The 24301-nt window shown below is 40.7% G+C and overlaps 2 protein-coding genes and 2 pseudogenes across 2 annotated transcripts; all 4 read left to right on the top strand.

The window, feature by feature from the left end:
* The first annotated feature begins 399 nt into the window (after positions 1–399).
* On the top strand, positions 400–8286 carry LOC111226281 (dual specificity protein phosphatase 26-like). Its single transcript, XM_022751351.1, has 4 exons — positions 400–578; positions 1057–1268; positions 1362–1594; positions 8258–8286. Exons 1-3 carry the CDS (start codon positions 400–402, stop codon positions 1556–1558), a joined length of 588 nt encoding a protein of 195 aa, XP_022607072.1. The 3' UTR covers positions 1559–1594; positions 8258–8286.
* LOC111227273 lies at positions 2082–13985 on the top strand (annotated as a pseudogene).
* Positions 8271–10079, top strand: LOC111226267 (annotated as a pseudogene).
* Positions 13986–15196: 1211 nt separating the features above from the next.
* On the top strand, positions 15197–20172 carry carnmt1 (carnosine N-methyltransferase 1). The gene is made up of 8 exons (XM_022756594.1): positions 15197–15333; positions 15795–15990; positions 16115–16281; positions 16516–16656; positions 16822–17000; positions 17547–17660; positions 19149–19252; positions 19340–20172. Exons 1-8 carry the CDS (start codon positions 15197–15199, stop codon positions 19532–19534), a joined length of 1233 nt encoding a protein of 410 aa, XP_022612315.1. The 3' UTR covers positions 19535–20172.
* Positions 20173–24301: the final 4129 nt, after the last annotated feature.

The raw sequence follows: 24301 nt of genomic DNA, 5'->3' as shown, positions 1-24301 counted from the left end.
TTTAAATAGACAGCTATTTTGATGCAAAAGCATAACACAGGCCCGTGAAGGCTTGAGGCACACAAGCCACATTTAATTTGAGGGTCAAATGGCCTGACAACACTTGGGACACCCTGTGGTGAGTGAATCTGAGGCACAGAAGCCTGAGACTAAAACCACCTCTGGTACTCATTCTGCTCCGTTTGACTCTGCAGTTGCAGAGGGCTTGCTTGGGAATACTTCTCTTTCAGCTTTCAGCCACGTGTAAGAAGTTTTTTTTTTTTTTTTTTTTTTTTTGGTGAGAAGTTTTTTTTTTTCTTTCTATTTTTAACTCTTTGTATACTTTTCATGGACTAGTTTGGACAAGATAGCACTGCTGTCACATCAGAAGTCTGGCATCAACTGCGAACGGAAAAAGCTATGTCATATACATCTAAACTTCCTGCGTCCTGGAATGATAAACCCCCCTCTCGGAAGGTGGAAATTGACCTGAGCTCACCTGGTCTTGCAGTGTTTGAGTTGGAGAGACTCTTGTTTACTGGCAAAGCCATCATCAGCCATGCAGATGAAGTTTGGCCAAGGCTTTATGTTGGTGACCAGTAAGTAACTCTCTTTTCTTTTGGTAAACACCCACAGACTGGCAGACAAAAACGAAGCATGGCCTTGTAACTTTTTACTCTCTGAATGTTATTTTTATGACAGAGCGAGAAGGCTGAGCCCTTCTTACAAATGTCACCCTAGTCTGGACTTGGATTCAGTCCACATGTGTGAAAGAGCTGCACTGATCATAAATCAGATTTAATTGCACGATGAGTAACCTAAGACACCTCAAGCTGCATTCCACCTTAGGAACTTGAGTAAACTACAGCTTCGATATGTGAGAGTTTCCACTAATGCATGGGCATGAAAGCATGTCTCAGATCTCGGATAAGTAATAACTCACATGTCTGAAGTACTTTTCTAAATATCAATCCATCACTATGAAATTCATTGCATGCAAATGGTTCATTAGGAAACACCTGCAGCATTTTGATTGTATATTGTTCCTATTGTCAGACACAGTGTTGTGTTTTTCAGACACAGTGCAGAGAACACAGCTGATCTGTCCAGGCACCGTATCACACACATCCTGAACGCAGCTCACAGTAAACGCAGAGGACAGCCAGACATCTATGAGGGTATGAACATCACCTACATGGGCATAGAGGCTCACGACTCCTGTAACTTTGACATGAGCGTCAACTTTCATGCAGCGGCAGATTTTATCCACAGCGCTCTCCGCAGAGGAGGTAAGGGTGAAGGGGGGGGGTTTGAAAAAGGCAATTGGATTTGGTGTCTGCTTAGAAATGAACGTTGTAATGTAAGGTTTCTCTGATTCTCAGGCAAAGTACTGGTGCACTGTCACGTAGGCGTGAGCCGTTCTGCCACCCTGGTCCTGGCTTACCTGATGCTGAAGCAGAACCTGACCCTCGTGGAGGCTATCTGTGCTGTGAAAGAGAACCGTGGTGTAATCCCTAATCGTGGATTCCTCAGACAGCTAATCAAACTAGATGGCCAGCTGTTTGGCACACATCACTGAACCCTGTCTGATAGTATTACTGGTCCGACAGCTCAGGTATTCTCCAGAGATGAGATATACTGATTTCATTATCGTTTTCACTGTTAGGACTACTAGGATTGTTTTTGAAAAGGGAGTAAACACCACCTGATCCTTTCTTGGATCATGTTTAATTCCAATGAACTTTGAGGTAAAAAATATTTATATTCTGTCAATTTGTACATGTGGATTGAAGTTTTACATTAGAAATATAAATCTGATGCAGCTTTTGTCGAATGTCTGGCAGTCATTTTAATTTACACATCAACACTTCTTACATACAAACACATCCAATGGGTTTCTACTGTGTGATATGGATGGTAAGGAGCATGGGCTGGAGACTGCTATCATCACTAACATGTTATTGTACATGTAGGCGACTTGGCGTTTGCATTTATCCTGTGCGATCTCCATTTGATACCACGGGTTGAACAGTAATCATTACACAGAACAAATACAGTGACCAAGCAAGTAAGAGGTTGTGATAGAGAATAAACAAAGCCAAAGTTCAGTGGCATCGATCAGTCTAATAAAATAGGACATCCCCCTCTGTCCAGCCTGTGCTTCACTGTCTGTGGTTGATGAGACACACTGTGAGCAGCGGCCAGAAGGAGGTAAGTGGTTAAAAAGATTTATAGAGCTTTAGCAACACATATATATATATATATATATAATATATATAGATATTTTTTTATAATATTGTTTCATTTATTAACATGTTTAACTTCTTCACCTACAGATGCACACACACAGTTACAGTTACACATGACTGTGTTAGTGTAATATTAGGAATTTAAAATTAAAGCCCCTGAAAACTTTGGTGGAAGTCTTATGTATTTGTGTACTTTATGTTGAATAATCACAACTAAATATACAAGAATGAAAATGAAAATGAGTGATTTCATCAGGTTTGATTGACAACAACCAAAAAGAAGATTGATTAATTGATTCACAAAAGTAGGTGTTATTGCCTTATCTAAGTGATCCCCGCCCACTTCAAAGCAGCAAGAAGAACATAGAGTGACAGAAAAATCAAAAGATATAGGTTACTGTATACTACTGGTCAAAAATTTTAGAACACACACACTGGTCCCCAAAAACTGAAAAATCATGTAAAATTCATAGAAACCAGGTCCTTTTCAGGGATTAAGACATTGGTTAACCTACAGTTTTCTTGCAGCAATGCAAGTAAATTAAGACTTGAAAATGACTGCGAACAATTCCTACAGGTCACACAACTTGTTTTGTTGTACGAAGACAGTGTTGGAACAAACTGTGTTATTACACCCTCTGATGCATTATTGGGACAACACATTACGGCAGGAAGTAGGGCTGTATATTGATATCAGAATGGTTAGAAAAAAAATAAGTAACAAAGGAAGACAGGCTGGTTGGACGGGGGGTTCATCCTACAGCAAGATAATAAAGGAAAGAACCAGACAGAGGCTTCACATGAGGGAAGAGCCGGTTTGGGATGAACTGGGCAGAAGATGAAAGCAAAGCAACCTACAAGTGTAACACACTGCAACAGTGCAACTTCGTGTTCGGACAAACTTTCTGAACGTAGTTTCATTTCAATTGTAGAAAGAACGTCATAAGTGTGTTCGGCTGCTGCATGAGTCAAAAATTTAGATTAAATTTTGTTCAACAAGAAGATTCCTTGTTTTCAAATCTGCAATTGTTTTTTTTTTCTATGTTTTAATTTCAGAAACACTGAGACATTGAATTATGTAAATCTAAATAGCACCTGGAAAAATGGACATGATGTAAAACTTTTGACCGGTAGTTCAAAGAAATCTGTTTGTGAAATGACCAAAACTCTAACTGTGAAGAAAAGTGTTCTTATAGGAACCAATAACTCATTGTAAGAAAAGTCCTTTTAAAACAACATATTCATCGTATGTTTATTGAGAATTTGCCCTAGCAAATATTGTGTAACCCAAATGAACAGTGCTGCACTTTTGACCCTCTCTCTTAGTTCACCATGATGCATGCAGCCCTGAGTATCTGGATCTTATCAGCAGTGGTCTGCGTGGGAAGAAGCCATCACCATTTAGGTCATGGCCAGGAAGAGACAGGCCAAGACACTGCAGTTGACCCTGGTACCAGCAGTGTCTCACTGGTGACTTCAGCAAACAAAGAGTTTACCTACAGTCTGTACAGGAAGTTAGCGGCTCATGCCGACTTACAGGGCAAGAACATCTTCTTCTCACCAAGAAGTGTGTCCATCGCCTTGGCCGCCCTGTCTGTAGGAGCACGGGGGGAGACCCACGGACAGCTTTTCAGCGGTCTGGGCTTCAACAGCTCCCTACTGACACAGGCAAATGTAGATCAGGCTTTCCATACAATCCTCGAAAGGTCAAACAAGCTGTCTCAAGAAGACACCAGTGAAGGGACGGCTGTGTTCATGGATAACCGCTTCAAGCCACACCCTGATTTCCTGGAGGTCTTGAAGCAGTCCTACTTTTCAGAGGGGTTTAATGTTGACTTCACCAAAACCACAGACAGCGCCAATACCATCAATACGTATGTGGCAGAGAAGACCAAAGGGAAGATAGACAAGTTGGTTGAAAATCTGGATCCAAACACAGTCATGTATCTCATCAGCTACATCTACTTCAAAGGTAAAAGGTATCATGTAATTACATGTCTCTTTCGTTCTGAGGTCACATATTTAAGTTTGATGTATCAACCGTGATCTGGGTTTTATTTCCACTCATCACCATCATACAGGAAAGTGGCAGACTCCATTTGAACCTAAACTGACCAAGGAGGAGGATTTCAATGTGGCTGAGAACACCAAGGTTTGAAGTTTGATCATTTATTCAGAGTGGGCTTGAGTTACAATAATTATACATCATCATGCAGCCATCAATCTGTGTATATTTATTAATTAAGGGACTTTTTGCTTAAATTGTCATTTTCCAGGTTCCAGTGCAGATGATGAATATGGAGGAAGACGTTGACATCTATCATGACCTTGCAATTAACACATCAGTCCTCCACCTTCCCTTCAACAGCTCCTACTCCATGCTGCTGATGTTGCCTAATGATATGGCAGAACTGGAGAATGCCATTTGCCCAGGCCACGTCTCCAAATGGCTGAAGTGGATGAAGTCCAGGTTTGGGAGAAATCATATAACATCCTTAAATTCTTGGTTTCTAATATGCATGATTTGACACTGAATAAGTTACTCATCTTCGTCCTGTCAGATCAATTATCACCGTCAGATCAATCACTGCATGTTTGTCTATTTTCCAATTTCATAGGACATATGACATATTTGTTCCAAAGTTCTCCATCAAGAATTCCTACAAGCTGAATGATGTGTTGACTCAAATGGGAATGACAGACATGTTTGGTGATCGTGCAGACCTGAGTGGCATTTCAGAGGGGCAAAAACTGGCAGTGTCAGAGGTAAGGACAACAAGCATATGTCATTGCACGCATATTTCCTACCCAGTACTTCATCCACCTCATCTCACCCTGCCTGTATTGTGCTTCAGGTTGTGCACCAAGCTACCCTGGATGTGGATGAGGCCGGAGCCACCGCCACAGCTGCCACAGGCATCGGCATCACACTTCTTTCCTTCCGCCACATCCCTGTCTTGAAGTTCAATCGTCCATTTATGGTCATCATCGTTGACCGCATCACAGAAGACACCCTCTTCATTGGCAAGATTACCAACCCAAACGAATGATGACAGAAAGATTTTGTGTTGGCTCAAGCACAGCTGTTGCGTCAGATATAAAATATAAACACTTAAAAAAAAACATTTAGTCTGTGGTCTCTTCCTTTATGGCTGATTATGTAGCAAACACTTTTACATGTCTATTTTGAAGAAAAAATAATACAGGGAAAAACATTATCAACAGGCATTCTCAAAAGTCCAATATAACACAAAATAATATGTTAAGTATTACCACCTGCTTATTTATTACTTAATCAAACAGCCACTAGATGGTCCTTCACCATAGAAGAAATAGTATTAGTTAGATGACAAGTTAGTTTTAAAGCAGCCCAACACAAGTCAAGTCAATTTTTATTTGTATAGCACCAATCCACAACATTATCTCAAGGCACTTTCCAAATAGAGCAGGTCTAGACCTTCTCTTTATAATATTATTTACAGAGACCCAACAATTCCCACCAAGAGCAGAACTAGGTGACAGTGGCAAGAAAAACTTCCTTTTTAAGAGGCAGGAACCTCAAGCAGAACCAGACTCAGGGTGGGTGGTCATCTGCCTCGACCGATCGGGGGGGGCAAGAACGTGCAATGATAGCGATATTAATAATAGTGACAGTAGAGGCAGTAACAGTGATAGTAATGTAATGGCAACTGTAGTGCTCCTCCTGATAAAAATAGTAATGACAGCTAATAACATTAATAATTATCATTATTAATTATAGTACATTTTAGCAGGTTTAGCTTGTGCCTCAAGCCTTCACAGGCCTGTGTTATGCTTCTGCATCAAAATAGTTTTCTATTTAAAGATCTATACGCTGGGTGGCAAATGTGGGGAGAGTGGACCCCAGCAACAGTTTCCACTTGACAAAAAAAAAAGAAAATCTCTTTCTCCCCTCTTCTGATTGTTTCAGAATTCTTACATGAATTACATACATAATTATTATTCCAGTATCTCCCTTTTGGTTCCCCCATACGCTTGGTCCAGTGGAAAGCCCCATTTTGTTTTCACATTATATTAAAAGCTGTTACACTGTAACTATAGAAGATAATCTGGGGCTTTTATTAAGTGGAACAAACTACAAAATCTCATTCAAAAAGGTTTGAAAAGAGCAGGGATATAGTTCTGTAGATAACTGGTGTTTCTGGGGCTGCCCTGACCTGCTGAAAGCAGACGGCCTTCATCCCACCAGAAAAGGCGCTGCTGTTTTGTCTAGTAATGTCTATATAGACAGGTGTTTACAGCAGATTTGACACTTGGGACGTAGTGCTCAGCAGGTCGCAGGTGATTAGAGCGTGCTAGGGATCTAGGAAGTGCGGTTTTGGAGTCCACTCATCTAGAATCTAAGTTTAGGGAGGAAAATCTCCATAGTATAGACTATCCGCCTGATAGCCACATTTATAATATTGAGACTGTCTCCCTCCCCCGCCGTACTACTCATAAGTTCTTTAAACATGCAAATCCCCACACATTGGCCACCATTCCTTTAACCTGTGGCAACGTAGTGTTTCACAAAGCATCTGACACATTTCTCCAAAACAAAATCACTACTGTATCATCACACCGTCACGTGTGCAGGCCCTCTAAATTTTTCCTTAGAAATAAGATAAACACAGCTCTGTCCAGCCTCTTGGACTCAGTTGCTCCTCTCACCACTAAAACCAGAAAGTTAAAGAGGTCGACACCATGGTTTACTGAAGAAACACAAGCCCTGAAGCAGGCCTGCAGGAGATTGGAGCACAAATCAAAATCTGAAGCACTCTACTTTCAGTGGCACAGGTCTGTGTCAGAAAACAAGTGTGCTCTTTCCACTGCTAGAGCAGGCTACTTCTCTCAGTTAATCAGTAACAATAAAAAGATTTCTTTTTGACAGCCACGTGTAAGAAGTTTTTTTTTTCTTTCCTGTTTTAAACTCTTTGTATACTTTTAATGGACAAAGATAGCACTGATGTCACATGAGGCTGCTGTCTGGCATCAACCGTGAGCGGAAAAAGCTACGTCATATACATCTAAACTTCCTGCATCCTTGAATGATAGACCCCCCTCTTGGAAGGTGGACATTGACCTGAGCTCACCCGGTCTTGCAGTGTTTGAGTTGGAGAGACTCTTGTTTACTGGCAAAGCCATCATCAGCCATGTAGATCAAGGAAATAAACAAAGCTAAAGTTCAGTGGCTTCCATCAATCTAATAAAATGGGACATCTCCCTCTGTCCAGCCTGTGTTTCACTGTCTGTGGTTGATGAGACACACTGTGAGCAGCGGCCAGAAGGAGGTAAGTGGTTAAAAAGATTTACAGAGATTTAGAGACAATTATTTTAGCAATATGTGTTTTTTCCATATATAACATGTTTAACTGCTCCACCTACAGATGCGCACACACACAGTTACACATGACTGTGTTAGTGTAATATGAGGAATTTAGACTTAAAGCCCCTGAAAACTTTGCTGGAAGTCTTATGTATTTCTGTACTTACGTTAAATAATCTAAACTAAACATGCAAGAATGAAAATGAGTGATTTCATAATAACCCAAAACATTGGAACAAAAAAAAACAGAAGAAGTTTCACATGAGGGAAGAGCCGGTTTGGGATGAACTGGGCAGAAGATGAAAGCAAAGCAACCTACAAGTGTAACACACTGCAACTTCGTGTTCAGACAAACTTTCTGAAAGATGTTTCATTTCAATTGTAGAAAGAATCTAAATCGTTTTCTTAAATTGTTTTTTTTCTATGTTTTAATTTCAAGAAACACTGAGACATTGAATATGTTAAATCGTAAATGAGCCACCTTGAGAAAAATGGAACATGATGTAAAACTTTTGACGGCTAGTTCAAAAGAAATCTGTTTGTGAATGACCAAAACTCTAACTGTGAAGAAAAGTGTTCTTATAGGAACCAATAACTCATTGTAAGAAAAGTCCTTTTTAAACAACATATTTACTTGTATGTTGAGTATTTGCCCTAGCAAACATTGTGTAACCCAATGAAACAGTGCTTTTGACCCTCTCTCTTAGTTCACCATGATGCATGCAGCCCTGAGTATCTGGATCTTCAGCAGTGGTCTGCGTGGGAAGGAAGCCATCACCATTTAGGTCATGGCAGGAAGAGACAGGCCAAGACACTGCAGTTGGACCCTGGTAACAGCAGTGTCTCACTGGTGACTTCAGCAACAAAAGAGTTTACCTACAGTCTGTGACAGGAAGTTAGCGGCTCATGCCGACTTACAGGGCAAGAACATCTTCTCCTCACCAAGAAGTGTGGTCCATCGCCTTGGCCGTCCTGTCTGTAGGGAGGCACTGGGGGGAGACCCACGAACAGCTTTTCAGCGGTCGGGCTTCAACAGCTCCCTACTGACACAGGCAAAAATGTAGATCAGGCTTTCCATTCATCCTCGAAGTCAAACAAGGCTTTCTTGAAGACACCAGTGAAGGGACGGCTGTGTTCATGATAACCGCTTCAAGCCACACCCTGATTTCCTGGAGGTCTTGAAACAGTCCTACTTTTCAGAGGGTTTAATGTTGACTTCACCAAAACCACAGACAGCGCCAATACCATCAATACGTATGTGGCAAGAGAAACCAAAGGGAAGATAGACAAGTTGGTTGAAATCTGGATCCAAACACAGTCATGTATCTCATCAGCTACATCTACTTCAAGGTAAAAAGTATACATGTAATTACATGTCTCTTCGTTCTGAGGTCACATATTTAAGTTTGATGTATCAACCGTGATCTGGGTTTTATTTCCACTCATCACCATCATACAGGAAAGTGGCAGACTCCATTTGAACCTAAACTGACCAAGGAGGAGGATTTCAATGTGGCTGAGAACACCAAGGTTTGAAGTTTGATCATTTATTCAGAGTGGGCTTGAGTTACAATAATTATACATCATCATGCAGCCATCAATCTGTGTATATTTATTAATTAAGGGACTTTTTGCTTAAATTGTCATTTTCCAGGTTCCAGTGCAGATGATGAATATGGAGGAAGACGTTGACATCTATCATGACCTTGCAATTAACACATCAGTCCTCCACCTTCCCTTCAACAGCTCCTACTCCATGCTGCTGATGTTGCCTAATGATATGGCAGAACTGGAGAATGCCATTTGCCCAGGCCACGTCTCCAAATGGCTGAAGTGGATGAAGTCCAGGTTTGGGAGAAATCATATAACATCTTTAAATTCTTGGTTTCTAATATGCATGATTTGACACTGAAAAAGTTACTCATCTTCGTCCTGTCAGATCAATTATCACTGTCAGATCAATCACTGCATGTTTGTCTATTTTCCAATTTTATAGGACATATGACATATTTGTTCCAAAGTTCTCCATCAAGAATTCCTACAAGCTGAATGATGTGTTGACTCAAATGGGAATGACAGACATGTTTGGTGATCATGCAGACCTGAGTGGCATTTCAGAGGGGCAAAAACTGGCAGTGTCAGAGGTAAGGACAACAAGCATATGTCATTGCATGCATATTTCCTACCCAGTATTTCATCCACCTCATCTCACCCTGCCTGTATTGTGCTTCAGGTTGTGCACCAAGCTACCCTGGATGTGGATGAGGCCGGAGCCACCGCCACAGCTGCCACAGGCATCGGCGTCACAACTGCATCCTTCCGCCACATCCCTGTCTTGAGGTTCAATCGTCCATTTATGGTCATCATCGTTGACCGCATCACAGAAGACACCCTCTTCATTGGCAAGATTACCAACCCAAACGAATGATGACAGATTTTGTGTTGGCTCAAGCACAGCGGTTGCATCAGATATAAAATATAAACACTTAAAAAAAAAAAAAAAAAAACATTTAGTCTGTGGTCTCTTCCTTTATGGCTGCTTATGTAGCAAACACTTTTACATGTCTATTTTGAAGAAAATAGACTAATACAGGGAAAATCATTATCAACAGGCATTCTCAAAAGTCCAATTGCAGGCCTCTAAATTTTTCCTTAGAAATAAGAAACACAGCTCTGTCCAGCCTCTTGGACTCAGTTGCTCCTCTCGCCACTAAAACCAGAAAGTTATAGGAGGTCGAAACCATAGTTTACTGAAGAAACAAGCCCTGAAGCAGGCCTGCAGGAGATTGGAGTGTAAATCAAAATCTTAAGCACTCTACCTTGCACAAGTCTGTGTCAAAATACAAGCGTGTTCTCTCCACTGCTAGAGCAGGCTACTTCTCTCAGTTAATCAGTAAACAGATTTCTTTTTGACAGCCACGTGTAAGAAGGTTTTTTTCCCCCTCTTCGTCCCCTTCCCGTTTTTAACTCTTTGTATATTTTTAATGGACTAGTTTGGACAAAGATAGCACTGATGTCACATCAGGCTGCTGTCTGGCATCAACCGTGAGCGGAAAAAGCTACGTCATATACATCTAAACTTCCTGCATCCTTGAATGATAGACCCCCCTCTTGGAAGGTGGACATTGACCTGAGCTCACCCGGTCTTGCAGTGTGAATTGGGGAGACTCTTGTTTACTGGGCAAAGCCATCATCAGCCATGACACACACACACACACACACACACACACACACACACACACACACACACACACACACACACACACACACACACACACGGGTATTAGGGGTAGAGGATGGGGTCCGGGGCTGGAGAGCCGTGGGTCAGGTGAGTGGGCTGGGGCTGGCGGTGCCGGGTGTTAGGGAGCAGGAGGATCAGAACCAGGTGAGCAGTCAGCGGGGCAGTCGAACCAGGACGAACCAGGAGGAAGCAGGCGGGCGGGTAATCGGAGTCAGACGAAGGATCGGGAAACCAGCAGGGAAGCACTCACGTTGCGACGTCGGAGCTGGAGAGCGCCAAACAGCCACAGGGACAGGGACAAGCAGACGGGTACCAGGAAGCGCACAGGCAGAACTCGTGGTCGGGGACAGAAGGCTGAGGCGTTTACCGGGGCAGAGACGAGCAGAGTCGATAACGGGAAATCAGTCCGGAGATGACCGCTGGAAGGTCCAGCATGATAGTGAGAACAATCTGGTAAAGAGCGAGTGAACCGGGGATGCATTGGCCTGTATACTGGCCTGATTGGAGATCGAGTGCAGCTGGGGGCAACAGGTGAGGACAATGAGGCTGATTAGGAGGTGTGGCAGAGTGGAGAGCGAGACAGAGGCATAGCAGGCGAGGACACGCTTCCATCAAACGCATAAAATGGGACATCTCCCTCTCTGCTGTGTTTCACTGTCTGTGGTTGATGAGACACACTGTGAGCAGCGGCCAGAAGGAGGTAAGTGGTTAAAAAGATTTACAGAGATTTAGAGACATTAATTATTTTAGCAATACGTGTTTTTTTCCCCCCCATATATAACATGTTTAACTGCTCCACTTACAGATGCGCACACACACAGTTACACATGACTGTGTTAGTGTAATATGAGGAATTTAGACTTAAAGCCCCTGAAAACTTTGCTGGAAGTCTTATGTATTTCTGTACTTACGTTAAATAATCTAAACTAAACATGCAAGAATGAAAATGAGTGATTTCATAATAACCCAAAACATTGGAACAAAAAAAAACAGAAGAAGTTTCACATGAGGGAAGAGCCGGTTTGGGATGAACTGGGCAGAAGATGAAAGCAAAGCAACCTACAAGTGTAACACACTGCAACTTCGTGTTCAGACAAACTTTCTGAAAGATGTTTCATTTCAATTGTAGAAAGAATCTAAATCGTTTTCTTAAATTGTTTTTTTTCTATGTTTTAATTTCAGAAACACTGAGACATTGAATTATGTAAATCTAAATAGCACCTGGAAAAATGGACATGATGTAAAACTTTTGACCGGTAGTTCAAAGAAAAATCTGTTTGTGAAATGACGCAAAACTCTAACTGTGAAGAAAAGTGTTCTTATAGGAACCAATAACTCATTGTAAGAAAAGTCCTTTTAAAACAACATATTACTTGTATGTTTGAGTATTTGCCCTAGCAAACATTGGTAACCCAAATGAACAGTGCTTTTGACCCTCTCTCTTAGTTCACCATGATGCATGCAGCCCTGAGTATCTGGATCTTATCAGCAGTGGTCTGCGTGGGAAGAAAGCCATCACCATTTAGGTCATGGCAAGGAAGAGACGCGGCCAAGACACTGCAGTTGACCCTGGTACACAGTGTCTCACTGGTGACTTCAGCAAACAAAGAGTTTACCTACAGTCTGTACAGGAAGTTTAGCGGCTCATGCTGACTTACAGGGCAAGAACATCATCTTTTCACAAGAAGTGTGTCCATCGCCTTGGCCGCCCTGTCTGTAGGAGCACGGGGGAGACACCACGAACAGCTTTTTCAGCGGGTCCTGGGCTTCAACAGCTCCCTACTGACACAGGCAAATGTAGATCAGGCTTTCCATACAATCCTCGAAAGGTCAAACAAGCTGTCTAAGAAGACACCAGTGAAGGGACGGCTGTGTTCATGGATAACCGCTTCAAGCCACACCCTGATTTCCTGCAGGTCTTGAAACAGTCCTACTTTTTCAGAGGGGTTTAATGTTGACTTCACCAAAACCACAGACAGTGCCAATACCATCAATACATATGTGGCAGAGAAGACCAAAGGAAAGATTGACAAGTTGGTTTGAAAATCTGGATCCAAACACAGTCATGTATCTCATCAGCTACATCTACTTCAAAGGTAAAAGGTATCATGTAATTACATGTCTTTTTTTGTTCTGAGGTCACATATTTAAGTTTGATGTATCAACCGTGATCTGGGTTTTATTTCCACTCATCACCATCATACAGGAAAGTGGCAGACTCCATTTGAACCTAAACTGACCAAGGAGGAGGATTTCAATGTGGCTGAGAACACCAAGGTTTGAAGTTTGATCATTTATTCAGAGTGGGCTTGAGTTACAATAATTATACATCATGCAGCCATCAATCTGTGTATATTTATTAATTAAGGGACTTTTTGCTTAAATTGTCATTTTCCAGGTTCCAGTGCAGATGATGAATATGGAGGAAGACATTGACATCTATCATGATCTTACAATTAACACATCAGTCCTCCACCTTCCCTTCAACAGCTCCTACTCCATGCTGCTGATGTTGCCTAATGATATGGCAGAACTGGAGAATGCCATTTCCCCAGACCACATCTCCAAATGGCTGAAGTGGATGAAGTCCAGGTTTGGGAGAAATCATATAACATCCTTAAATTCTTGGTTTCTAATATGCATGATTCGACACTGAATAAGTTACTCATCTTCGTCCTGTCAGATCAATTATCACCGTCAGATCAATCACTGCATGTTTGTCTATTTTCCAATTTCATAGGACATATGACATATTTGTTCCAAAGTTCTCCATCAAGAATTCCTACAAGCTGAATGATGTGTTGACTCAAATGGGAATGACAGACATGTTTGGTGATCGTGCAGACCTGAGTGGCATTTCAGAGGGGCAAAAACTGGCAGTGTCAGAGGTAAGGACAACAAGCATATGTCATTGCATGCATATTTCCTACCCAGTACTTCATTCACCTCATCTCACCCTGCCTGTATTGTGCTTCAGGTTGTGCACCAAGCTACCCTGGATGTGGATGAGGCCGGAGCCACCGCCACAGCTGCCACAGGCATCGGCATCATACGTCTGTCCCTCCACCACATCCCTGTCTTAAAGTTCAATCGTCCATTTATGGTCATCATCGTTGACCGCATCACAGAAGACACCCTCTTCATTGGCAAGATTACCAACCCAAACGAATGATGACAAAGATTTTGTTGGCTCAAGCACAGCTGTTGCATCAGATAAAATATAAACACTAAACAAAAAAAAAAAAGTCTGGTCTCTTCCTTTATGTCTGATTATGTAGCAAACACTTTTACATGTCTATTTTGAAGTAAAAATAATACAGGGAAAAACATTAACAGGCATTCTCAAGTCATTACAGAGATCATATTTAATAATGAATACAATAAATTTGGGGACTATGGTGCATTTTTAAATACATCCTACAACAATGTCTTTTCAGTCTCAGGAGCTTTTCTGCAGTCCCTAAGATGGCCCATTCAGAAAAACATTAATCTCATTAGCTATGACACATCTAATGAGTTGATGCTGCAGCTGGTTAGCTTAGCTAAACATAAACCCTTCTCATGAGATATGACACAACCATTTCTATAAATATATATATATATAAAACCATTACCTACCTATATTTTTATATACATATGAACCCTTTTCTCTGATATGTGTCATATACTGTATGTGAGGGTTTTGCTGTGTTTTCTTAAATCATAGGTTGCCTTGGTTGGTTATTAACTGAAAAGGTAAGCATTGGCTATATATGAACAGATGGTTTTATAAGTAAAATCGTTATGTCAGCCCAGATATAACACAAAATAATTTTAAGTATTACGACCTGCTTATTTATTACTTAAACAGCCACTAGATGGTCCTTCACCATATAAGAAATAGTATTAGATGATGAGTTAGTTTTAAAGCAGCCCGACACAATCAAAGTAGTTTGTCCCACTTAATAAAAGCCACATATTACCTCATATGACAGCCACTGGACCAGGCATATGGGGGTACCAAAAGGGAGATACTGGAGTAATTATGTATGTAATTTAGTTTTCTGTAACAATCACGAGGGGGAAGGGTTTCCTTCGGAAAGATTGAAAAGGTAGGGTAGTTTACATGTTTTAGTCCATTAACTACAAATAGCCTACTGTCTATATGAATAACTACAGTGTAAACATTATATTTGTCCTCATAATTCGTATAATCTGCTGACTATGGCTGTATTATTTTATTTGTTTAATCACTGATACATCCTATCAATTAACTGCAGTGTAATCAGCCGACTGTGGGCGGCAGCAATACGCCTCTTGGAGTCTGATCTGCTTGAATTAATAAATATCACGAAGAAGAACTTAGTCGCGTTCTGATTGGACGGCCGTAAGTTTGTTTCAGACATGGCCGAAACCGGAGGAGAAGGGACGCAAGGTGGACCATATTTTCAAAAAGAAAGAATAAAATACAGCCCCGAAGACGAGGCCAGACTGGAAAGGCAGCATTTCTGGAGAATAATCGATGCTTTTAAATTTTACAGGTAGAATAAGAATGCTTTAAGATAAAGAACGAGACAAGAAACGGCAGCTTGTGTCAATAAACGATGTCGTTAGCAAACAACAATAGCAAAGGACAGTTAACCGTGTTTGGAGGGAAACCGCTAATTATGATAGTTTATCTCTATTCAAGCGTTGGTCGTTGCCTCCCATAGTCAAATCAGTTTGTATTTAACTAGGTTCCGGTGTCCTTTATCTGATGAATGTCCTGACTTGGTCAGAATTTGTCCCACCCTTGCTCCCTCTAACACTGTTCACATGTTAAAACATGCATAAGAGAGGAATGATGTGATGTAGAAATCTCACTTGAAGACTGTAAATAATATAGGAACCATCTGCATTAAAGGGTTAGACCCACATAGTTCAAATCAGTCCTTACACCTACTGCTTGTGCTAGTGAAAAAGCTTGTGAACCTTAACTGTCACCTGTGTCTATTCCTATCAGGGTCCATCTCCAGGAGCAGGTGAAGCGTGCTGAGCGTCAGTTTCAGAGCCTGCCACAGCGCCACCAGAATTTACTTCCCGGTGTTCTGTCCAACCTGGCCCGGATCAGCCAGTGTGCGGACCACAACCAAGAGGTGTTGCAGGCCATCATTCACAACAGCCTTGATATGTTTGAGAACATTGGGTATGGTGAGAGGGTAAGGCTTGACAAAACCTAGTCATGTACTAGGCACGTACTTGCATATACAGATGCTTTTTGTGGTGTACTAGTTTATTTATTGTGATTTACTTTAAGAATTTAAGATTTACTTCTTCCTTCAGGAGGATCCAAGGAAGGTTCGCCCATCCTCTACATTTGACATGGACAAGCTTAAGTCAACAGTAAAGCAATTTGTCAGAGACTGGAGTGAGTCAGGCCAGGCTGAGAGGGACTCCTGCTACCAGCCCATCATCCAAGAGATCCAAAGACTCTTCCCAAGTGACCAATAGTAGGAAACACACATACTCCCTTAGATACATGCATGCCAATACCAGAGATGCTACTTATTTTGCCTAAGTATACACATAGAACAATCAGAAATAAAGGCATATGATTACATAATGATAAAAACAAAATGCTTTCTCATGGCCTATGGTTTCAAAGCTCCTTGTGAATTCTGATAATGTGACTTACTCAGTGTTTTCCATGTGATATGTGCATTTTGTGCATTTTATTATGTCAGTGATGTGTCTAAGGTGAGCGTGCTGGTTCCGGGTGCTGGGCTTGGCCGTCTAGCCTGGGAGATAGCACGGCTGGGTTATATATGCCAGGGCAATGAATGGAGCCTCTTCATGCTCTTCTCCTCAAACTTTGTTCTCAATAGGTAACACAGACACTAACACACCTCTTTAACGATACACTCATTTAGGGATATCTTTGCTTGCTTGAAATGGAACCATGTATTAATCACGCTTAATTATATATCTTAATTCTGTTAATTATTTGTAAGTGAAAATCACAATTCAATTCATTGAACTGCTCCATTCAGGTGTGAAAAGGTGAACGCTCTGACCCTGTACCCTTGGATCCACCAGTTCAGCAACAATAAGAAATCCTCCGACCAAATACGACCAATCAGATTCCCTGATGTCAACCCACAGAGCTTACCTCTAACTTCGGACTTTTCAATGGTAGCAGGGGATTTTGTGGAGGTCTACACTGAGACAGGTAAATAAATGCTGTTGGGATTCAGCTTTCACCATTGTAGTAAGCAGTCAAATTGCATGGGAGAGGCATATACCTTTAAGAACTTCAGGCAACTTCATGTAATCATTAGCTCCTCTAGGAATTTGCTATATCGCAAATGGAAGAATTAACTATATTTCCATTCAAAATGTCTGTTCAGGCAGAGCTAACTCCCATGCTGTATTTTGCCATCAGTTGGCTCTACAAAACAGTTGTAATTGACCCAGTGTCCTTGCAGCATTTAAACATTACAAAATAACTAAAAGGCAGCAAAAATGCACGTGGTTATGTTTGGGCTTTATTAAGGATACACATCTTATAGATTTTTTTTGATGGATTAAATTCTACTATATTGTACTTACTACTATAATGAATAAATATCAGCAGACTGCTCCATCTGGTGAAAAGTTTATATAATATACATTTTCTCTAAAAAGCACATAGTTAATTGATCATTGGTGAATTATGGACCTTGGTAATATTAATTAAAAGTGATCGTGTTAGATAATATATTTCTGTCTCTGTCAGACTCCTGGGACTGTGTGGCTACCTGCTTCTTTATTGACACAGCTCATAATGTCATAGAGTATGTAGAGACTATCTGGAAGATTCTGAAGCCTGGTGGAGTGTGGATCAACCTGGGTGAGTAAAATCTACAGGAGAGCAAAATGCTATTCATGAATACATAACCTGCTGTTGGAAGTGGTGGCATCATCATCAACGTGTGCAGCGAAACTGGTGCAAAACGAAAAAGCAAGTGTCTTTGCTAGTTTCAGACCGACGCAATTGTCATTTTCTTGTCCAGAGCCCATGTTGTTTAAATAGCGAATACATGAGGTGTGGTCAGGGGCACTGTTGGCGCTTTGATATCTTGAGGCAATGGAAAGCAGTTGCGTGATGGACCGACAAAAACTTGGTCTAAGGTTAATGCCACAGTATTTCACTGTTATTTTAAGAGTGCATTATCAAGAGAATAATATGCGTCTACATTGGCAGGTGTTCAACGTACATACACTGCCTGTTACCTACAAGCAGAGTGAGCTGAAAATACACTTCAGATGTTTGGATATATCAAGTGGAACGTTACAGTACAGCACTCTGAAGGTCGTAGCACTGTTTGTGGCATGTTGTGTGTTGCATAACATTGCCATGTGTTATATGTCTCTTGGACATAAATGAGGGTCTGCAGAGAAGTCTTCTTTCTCACTACCTGGTAAATCCACCACAGTATTTCCCATTCATCACCTATACTAAATATGTAACACCAAAGTTTCATTAAGAACTGAAAATGTATTTACACTTCTAATATTACAACATAAAAGCTGTATAACATGATTTGTGCCGTTGCTTGTTTGCAGAACTGTGTGCCGCACATTGATTCCCTCAGCCCACAGAGCTGCAGTGTGTGTGCTGGGACTGGGCTCACTGGCCAGTCACAACATGCCACAAATAGAATCTAATTCTATGTGAAACACTGCACCATTATAATAGCAGTGTGCCAAGGTGCAAGCTTGCCTGGCTTTTAAAGAGAATGGGAGATGGCACTCTGATTGGTTTATTGCATGTTATGCCCAAAACACTCCCATCAATAATTAAGAGACTAAGTACAACACTTTTAAACCATTATTATCAACCTAATTATTCCTTATTGGTTTTCCACATTTTACTTAATTTACTTAAATAAAAACACATCAATTGGCAATTCTTTGCATTATTAAGATCTGTTGAGCCTTGAGAGACGTTGCTTCTCTGTGAAGACATTTTCATATGCGAGACTGGAGCGAGAGAGAGGGACCAGTGTCTCTTGTGGAGCTGAACCTAGCCAATCTTCTGATTCAAATAGTGGCAATGCTTTGGATGTATTAGGTCACACATCAATATAATCAGTTATATTTGACCTGTTATCAGCAAATAAGAAAACAAACAAATAAATATATATATATAGAGAGAGAGAAAAATGAAAATGTACATCAGTGTTATTTTTTTTTTTTTGGGGTGATTTTTTTTTTCTTATTCAATATAAAGGACTTCTGTATGACTCGGTCTGATGTCCAATAGGATGAAAAAATGTTTAAAAATGATATTTTCTTGGTGAACAAATCTCAGTTTAAATCTTTAATGTCTATTCAGGTCCACTGCTGTATCACTTTGAGAACATGGCAAATGAGCTCTCAGTTGAACTCAGCTATGAAGACATTAGGACAGCAATGGTTAATTTTGGCTTCAACATTGAGGTAAACCAGCGATTTTAATCATTATTCATAACTTAATATCAGAAATCTTGTTCCAGTAGTAAAGCAGTTTTCATATTTCTCCTGCAGGTGGAGAAGGAGTCGATGCAGACCACCTACACAGAGAACGACCGCTCTATGTTGAGATACGTTTATGACTGTGTCTTCTTTGTGGCACGAAAACCTGCAGAGCTGTACTTTGACTGTCAAGAAGACGACCAACAACAGACTTCTCCTCCGGCTGCTAAGTCACCACGGCGAGAGGGCACTGACAGCCTGACGTGACAAGAGCTCCTCTGACAAAAACAGTGAACTTAGAGGAGCACAAACATCGACCAAGAAAAGAGTAGACTGACAAAACGAAAAAGAAAAATGGAAACGGAAGGAAAAAAATCAGTGGACATAAATTTTCTTTTTTGTCATATATATATTTTTATGATGCATCTCATGGAGAAATTTGCCTAACACCGCAGGTAATATGAAATATTATAGTACTATCATCTGACAAACGTCAAAATACTATATATTTCTTCATCCTTGGGTGTGCGATGAGTCAGTCACCCTTGGCTGCTACTTTGCTTTAGTGGTTTGTGTCTCAGCTACAAACCATGAAGAGTATATTGTTTTTAACCAATAAGCCTGCAGACTTACTCATTCTTATCTCCATTGACTTTCACTGCCTGAGAGTTTGTGTTTTTGTGAATGGAGAATGTGACATGAACATTTGCTTTTGAGATCTATTTATTTTTTTCAAATATGGTGCCAATAACAACATCTGCTCATTTGCATTGCTCATCAGTCACCTCTGAAAATGTTATCAAAACATGTTTCTGCTTTTCAGGAATACGTTATTTTAAAGTTGGAGATGATTTTCATTGACTTTTCTGGTTTGTAATCACACTTTGGAATAAAGCCAAACATTTTAAAAATATGAATCTCCATAGTTTTACTATATCACATTTGATATAATTTTAACATGAACATAACACAAAAATTGAATATAAAAATGTTTTAATTAATTTCAGGATTTTCTGGTTTTTCAGCATTTTCTTTGCTTCATCAAAATCTCTAATCAGTTGGGAGGCAGGTTACAGGTTCGACAGGGTCATGTGATTACGAAGCTGCCTAAACATACATAGATTTCACTGCAGACATTTTGCACGAGTGGAAACAATTAAGTTCAGCCCCACTGGTGCAATTATGCATAATGGTGCATAATTGCATGAGAACCCAAACTGCTAAAATGTGTTCACTGAGTGATGTGTAGGAGGATATATAGATGTAAAGTTTTCAATCAAATGTTTAATAATTCTAAAAATGTGCATAGACAGAATAGATGCCACAGTAGGAAAAGCACAGATGTGGGGACAAAAATGTTGAAATTAATGTTGCACTGTCATGACTGAATGTACAGTCACATGTTTCAGTTGAACGAAATTTCCCCACACTGCCATGAAAAAGGACATGATGTCACATTTCAAATCAGAGCATGCAAACTTCAAAGAGAGAGGCCCTGGCCGGCAGATAGGTTCTAACCCAGAACCTTGTTAGGAAACAACAGCTAGGACATATGAATCCAACAGAGCCATTGTTAATGTTATAATGTCTGTGCTTTTCGTATGACAAATCAAAATGTTGTGATAAATGCCACTTAACACCATTTCTTCCTCCTTTCTGTGCATAGTGTTCAGTATACCTCTGCTGGAATAATACATAGCCACAAGTTTGTCATGTGGTCACCTGATTAAAGCCAAATTAACGAAGCTACATTTAACATGAAAGCGCAATAACAGCTGAAATCATGAAAATGAAAGACTTAAAACTATATTTTGACACAGCCCCCCCCTCTGCAGGAAAGGGCCTTAAGCTTTTTAAGGAGTTTTAAGTTGATTGAATCAGACTATCTAACATCAGCAGTGAGAATTTAAACTCTGTTGACAAAAGGGATCCCTGTGCTTTGATAACAGGGGATGCATAAAGCTGTGATAGATTTCACATTTGAGAAGGGGCACACCTATTCAGTATTTTACAGGTTAATAGTATCATGTCAAAGGCTGATGTAACATGAACTGGGAGCCAGTGAATTCACTGTTGTCACCAAAAAATCAAGTGGCATGCCAAAAAATAGATCATTACCTTCAGGGCTAGCTACCACTGAGGACCTGTCCTAGGTGTTACAACACCTAACAAATATGATGGGTATTTTATAGGCTGATTCTAGTATTTTTATACACAATAAACATTTTACTACTTCTAAAGACAACAAAATTAATATTTAAAAAAAATAAATTAATATAGCCTAATCAGAATTTGATTCCTGCCAGTGTGATAAAAGCTTTGAAATAAAATGTAGACATTAATGTTGAAGACACAAATCTGGTTAGATTGACAAAGACAATGACAGTTTCATTTTTAAAATGACTCATTTATTTCCTAAAACACCTGGGCACTGTAGTTTTTAACAAATGTTATTGAAACAGAAGTGTTAATTGCATTGTTGGGGACTATTTTCAACTGTGGATTTAATACATATTTGGTGCATAGTGGCAACATTATGTGGACAAAATAAGGTGCCCAGCTTAAACGTGTGTTTTTTGACTAAACTCTTTGGCTCTCAGGAATATATTAGGTCTTTGGTACACAGAGAAAAAAATCTGTTCAGAGGGAGGAAATGGACTCATGTATGTCAAGTATGTCTAAGATCCTGGCTAAGGCCTAGGTTACTGTAATGTGTAAACTGAACGCGTGGAGCAGTATGAATGTGCCGCCACAGGAAGAGTACAAGGCTGTGGGCGGGGACAAACACCAGTGCTCTCCTCTGGTTGGTTATCCGGACTGCCTCGCAAAAATTGTACTACCGGTGCTCAATGTTTTACGACTGACGCACAGAACTGAACACATCCATACTCAACACAAGCAGCTAGTAGTGTCGGAGTTATATTAGCACGTGTTGTAGGTTTACTCCAGTACAGCAGAGCACTGACAGAGCTGACATTCATGGCAAAGAGACGGGCTGAGGACACGCTGCTGCACGACTCTCCCTCGAAAAGATGCTGCCGCGCACTGTGCAGTGTTGACATGCAGCTGGAGAGCACGCCACCAACCGGGGGTGTGAGCCTGAGCCCGCCGTCCCTGCTGGCTCTGTTGGGCAGCCGCTGCAGAAAGAGGCCGTACTACTTCGAAGACCCACAGCGGGAACAAGAAGAAGAAGCAGCAGCAGCTCTTTACCGTAAGACCACGCACGTTGACAGTAGGAGGAAGCATGCTGCAAATGTTTTGACGGTGCAGACTTCTGGAAGTTTCCAGGACCGAGGCAGCTCCAGTTCACCCACGAGCCTCAAGAAACGACCCCGAGAGGACTGCGCGGTTCCAGACACTACTAAAGCTAAAGATAAAGTAAGTTACTAATAATGTAGCAGAAGTCCGTAATTTTCAGTCTGTAGATCGTTGGGCTGTCCAGAGAATGTGACTCGGTGTGATGGCAGTAAATGGCCACTAGATGTCATCCTTTACCCAGTGTACAGCCTGTATTAAACCGCTTCCTTTCAAAATCTCAGTGGCTTGTGTTTTGTCCTAATTTGGTTGATGTGCCAGTCTAAAATGTTACTGTTAGCTGCTTTGGACATTTCTCATGAGCTCAGTCCTTCTCTCTTTCTCATCGCTCTTATAGGCCGCTGATGGAGACACCAGCACCGAAGACTGCACTTTTAACTCCTTTCAGTACTGGAGGGTACCCTTACCTGAGCTTGACCTCTCACTGCTGGAAGATGTCAGTCGCCATTCCCAAATAAAACCAAAGTCAAAAATGAAAGACTCTTCTTCTGATGCCATGGAGACCTGAATGTGATGGGAGCAGTGAGTTTCTTTGACTCTGTGCTAACATCAGCATGAAGACATGATGATAATAATGGGATGCTCTTGAGCAGATGAGGAGCACATTGAGTTTGCTAGAAATGCACCCAGGTGAGAGACAGCAGCCTGATGTTGAGACTGCTACGTTAGTCCAGTAAGATTGATACAGGCTGCCGTAAGTGAGCCTTGTGCTGGTGTAAGATCAGTGACTTAGGTGAAGCAACAACAAGATCTGTAACTACTGTAAAAATGATGGAAGTACACCTATGCTCAAATTTTACATACGTTTTTTATTGTAATTTTTTTTTTCAAATAATACTAAAAACTACAGGTGTACAACAATTAGTTGTGTTTTTGTATAACGCTTTTCATACCCAACTCATGCTGAAAATGAGTTGGGTATGAAAAGTTGGGTCTGTACTTGACAGTTCATATTATAACCTCTCTATAATCTATAATATGTCAGAGTTTGCTTGGTGTAACTCATTCGAGTTGTGTTTAGATTATGTGACTGACTTTTAGATGTGGGAAATTTTGAATACACCTCATGTATTAGCACTTTTAATAGATGTTACTCATAAATCTCATTGTCAATCAGAGCTGATTGACACAGCAAGCTGTCTTCATTGACAATTAAAACAGTTTTCTATACTCTTTTGTGGTTTCAAATTTTACTGTTTTTCATTAGTGTATCTGTCAGGGGCAGTGCTATTTAAAGAAAAGAAAAGCTGAATGAACCAGAAGGTCGGATGTTTTTACGCATCCTTAAATTAAATCAAATATATTCTGCTACAGGAGGCTACGATATTTAAAGTTAATATGGTACCAAATAACTGACAAATAATTGTCAAAATACAGTAAAGCAAGAAATTAATTAAAATAAAATAGTAAAATTGATTATTGAATATTTGTTTGCTGTAGTTTAATTTGGCCTGTAATTCCTCTACTGTCCTTACAGAATATATATACTCCTAACCCCTACTGTTTGGGCTGGGGGGTGGGGGGCGTACTAGCACCTCCACCAGCTCAGGAAGTGAAACAGTCCGGAGTGTGTTAGGAGGAGGAGGTCATGAACTCCTCAAGGCTTCTTGGAAAAACTCTCTCTGCCCTTTGGACCACGGCTGATAAAAGGGCAGTCAGTCTTTGTCAGGACTAATGATGAGGTGGGGGGATTTGACTCAAGATCTCTGTGGACTCATT

The sequence above is a fragment of the Seriola dumerili genome, unplaced genomic scaffold (assembly GCF_002260705.1).
Source record: "Seriola dumerili isolate Sdu_G_001 unplaced genomic scaffold, Sdu_1.0 BDQW01000017.1, whole genome shotgun sequence".
In the NCBI taxonomy this organism is placed as follows: domain Eukaryota; kingdom Metazoa; phylum Chordata; class Actinopteri; order Carangiformes; family Carangidae; genus Seriola; species Seriola dumerili.
Note: the sequence above shows the minus strand (reverse complement) of the source record. Positions and strands in the feature narration are given on the sequence as shown.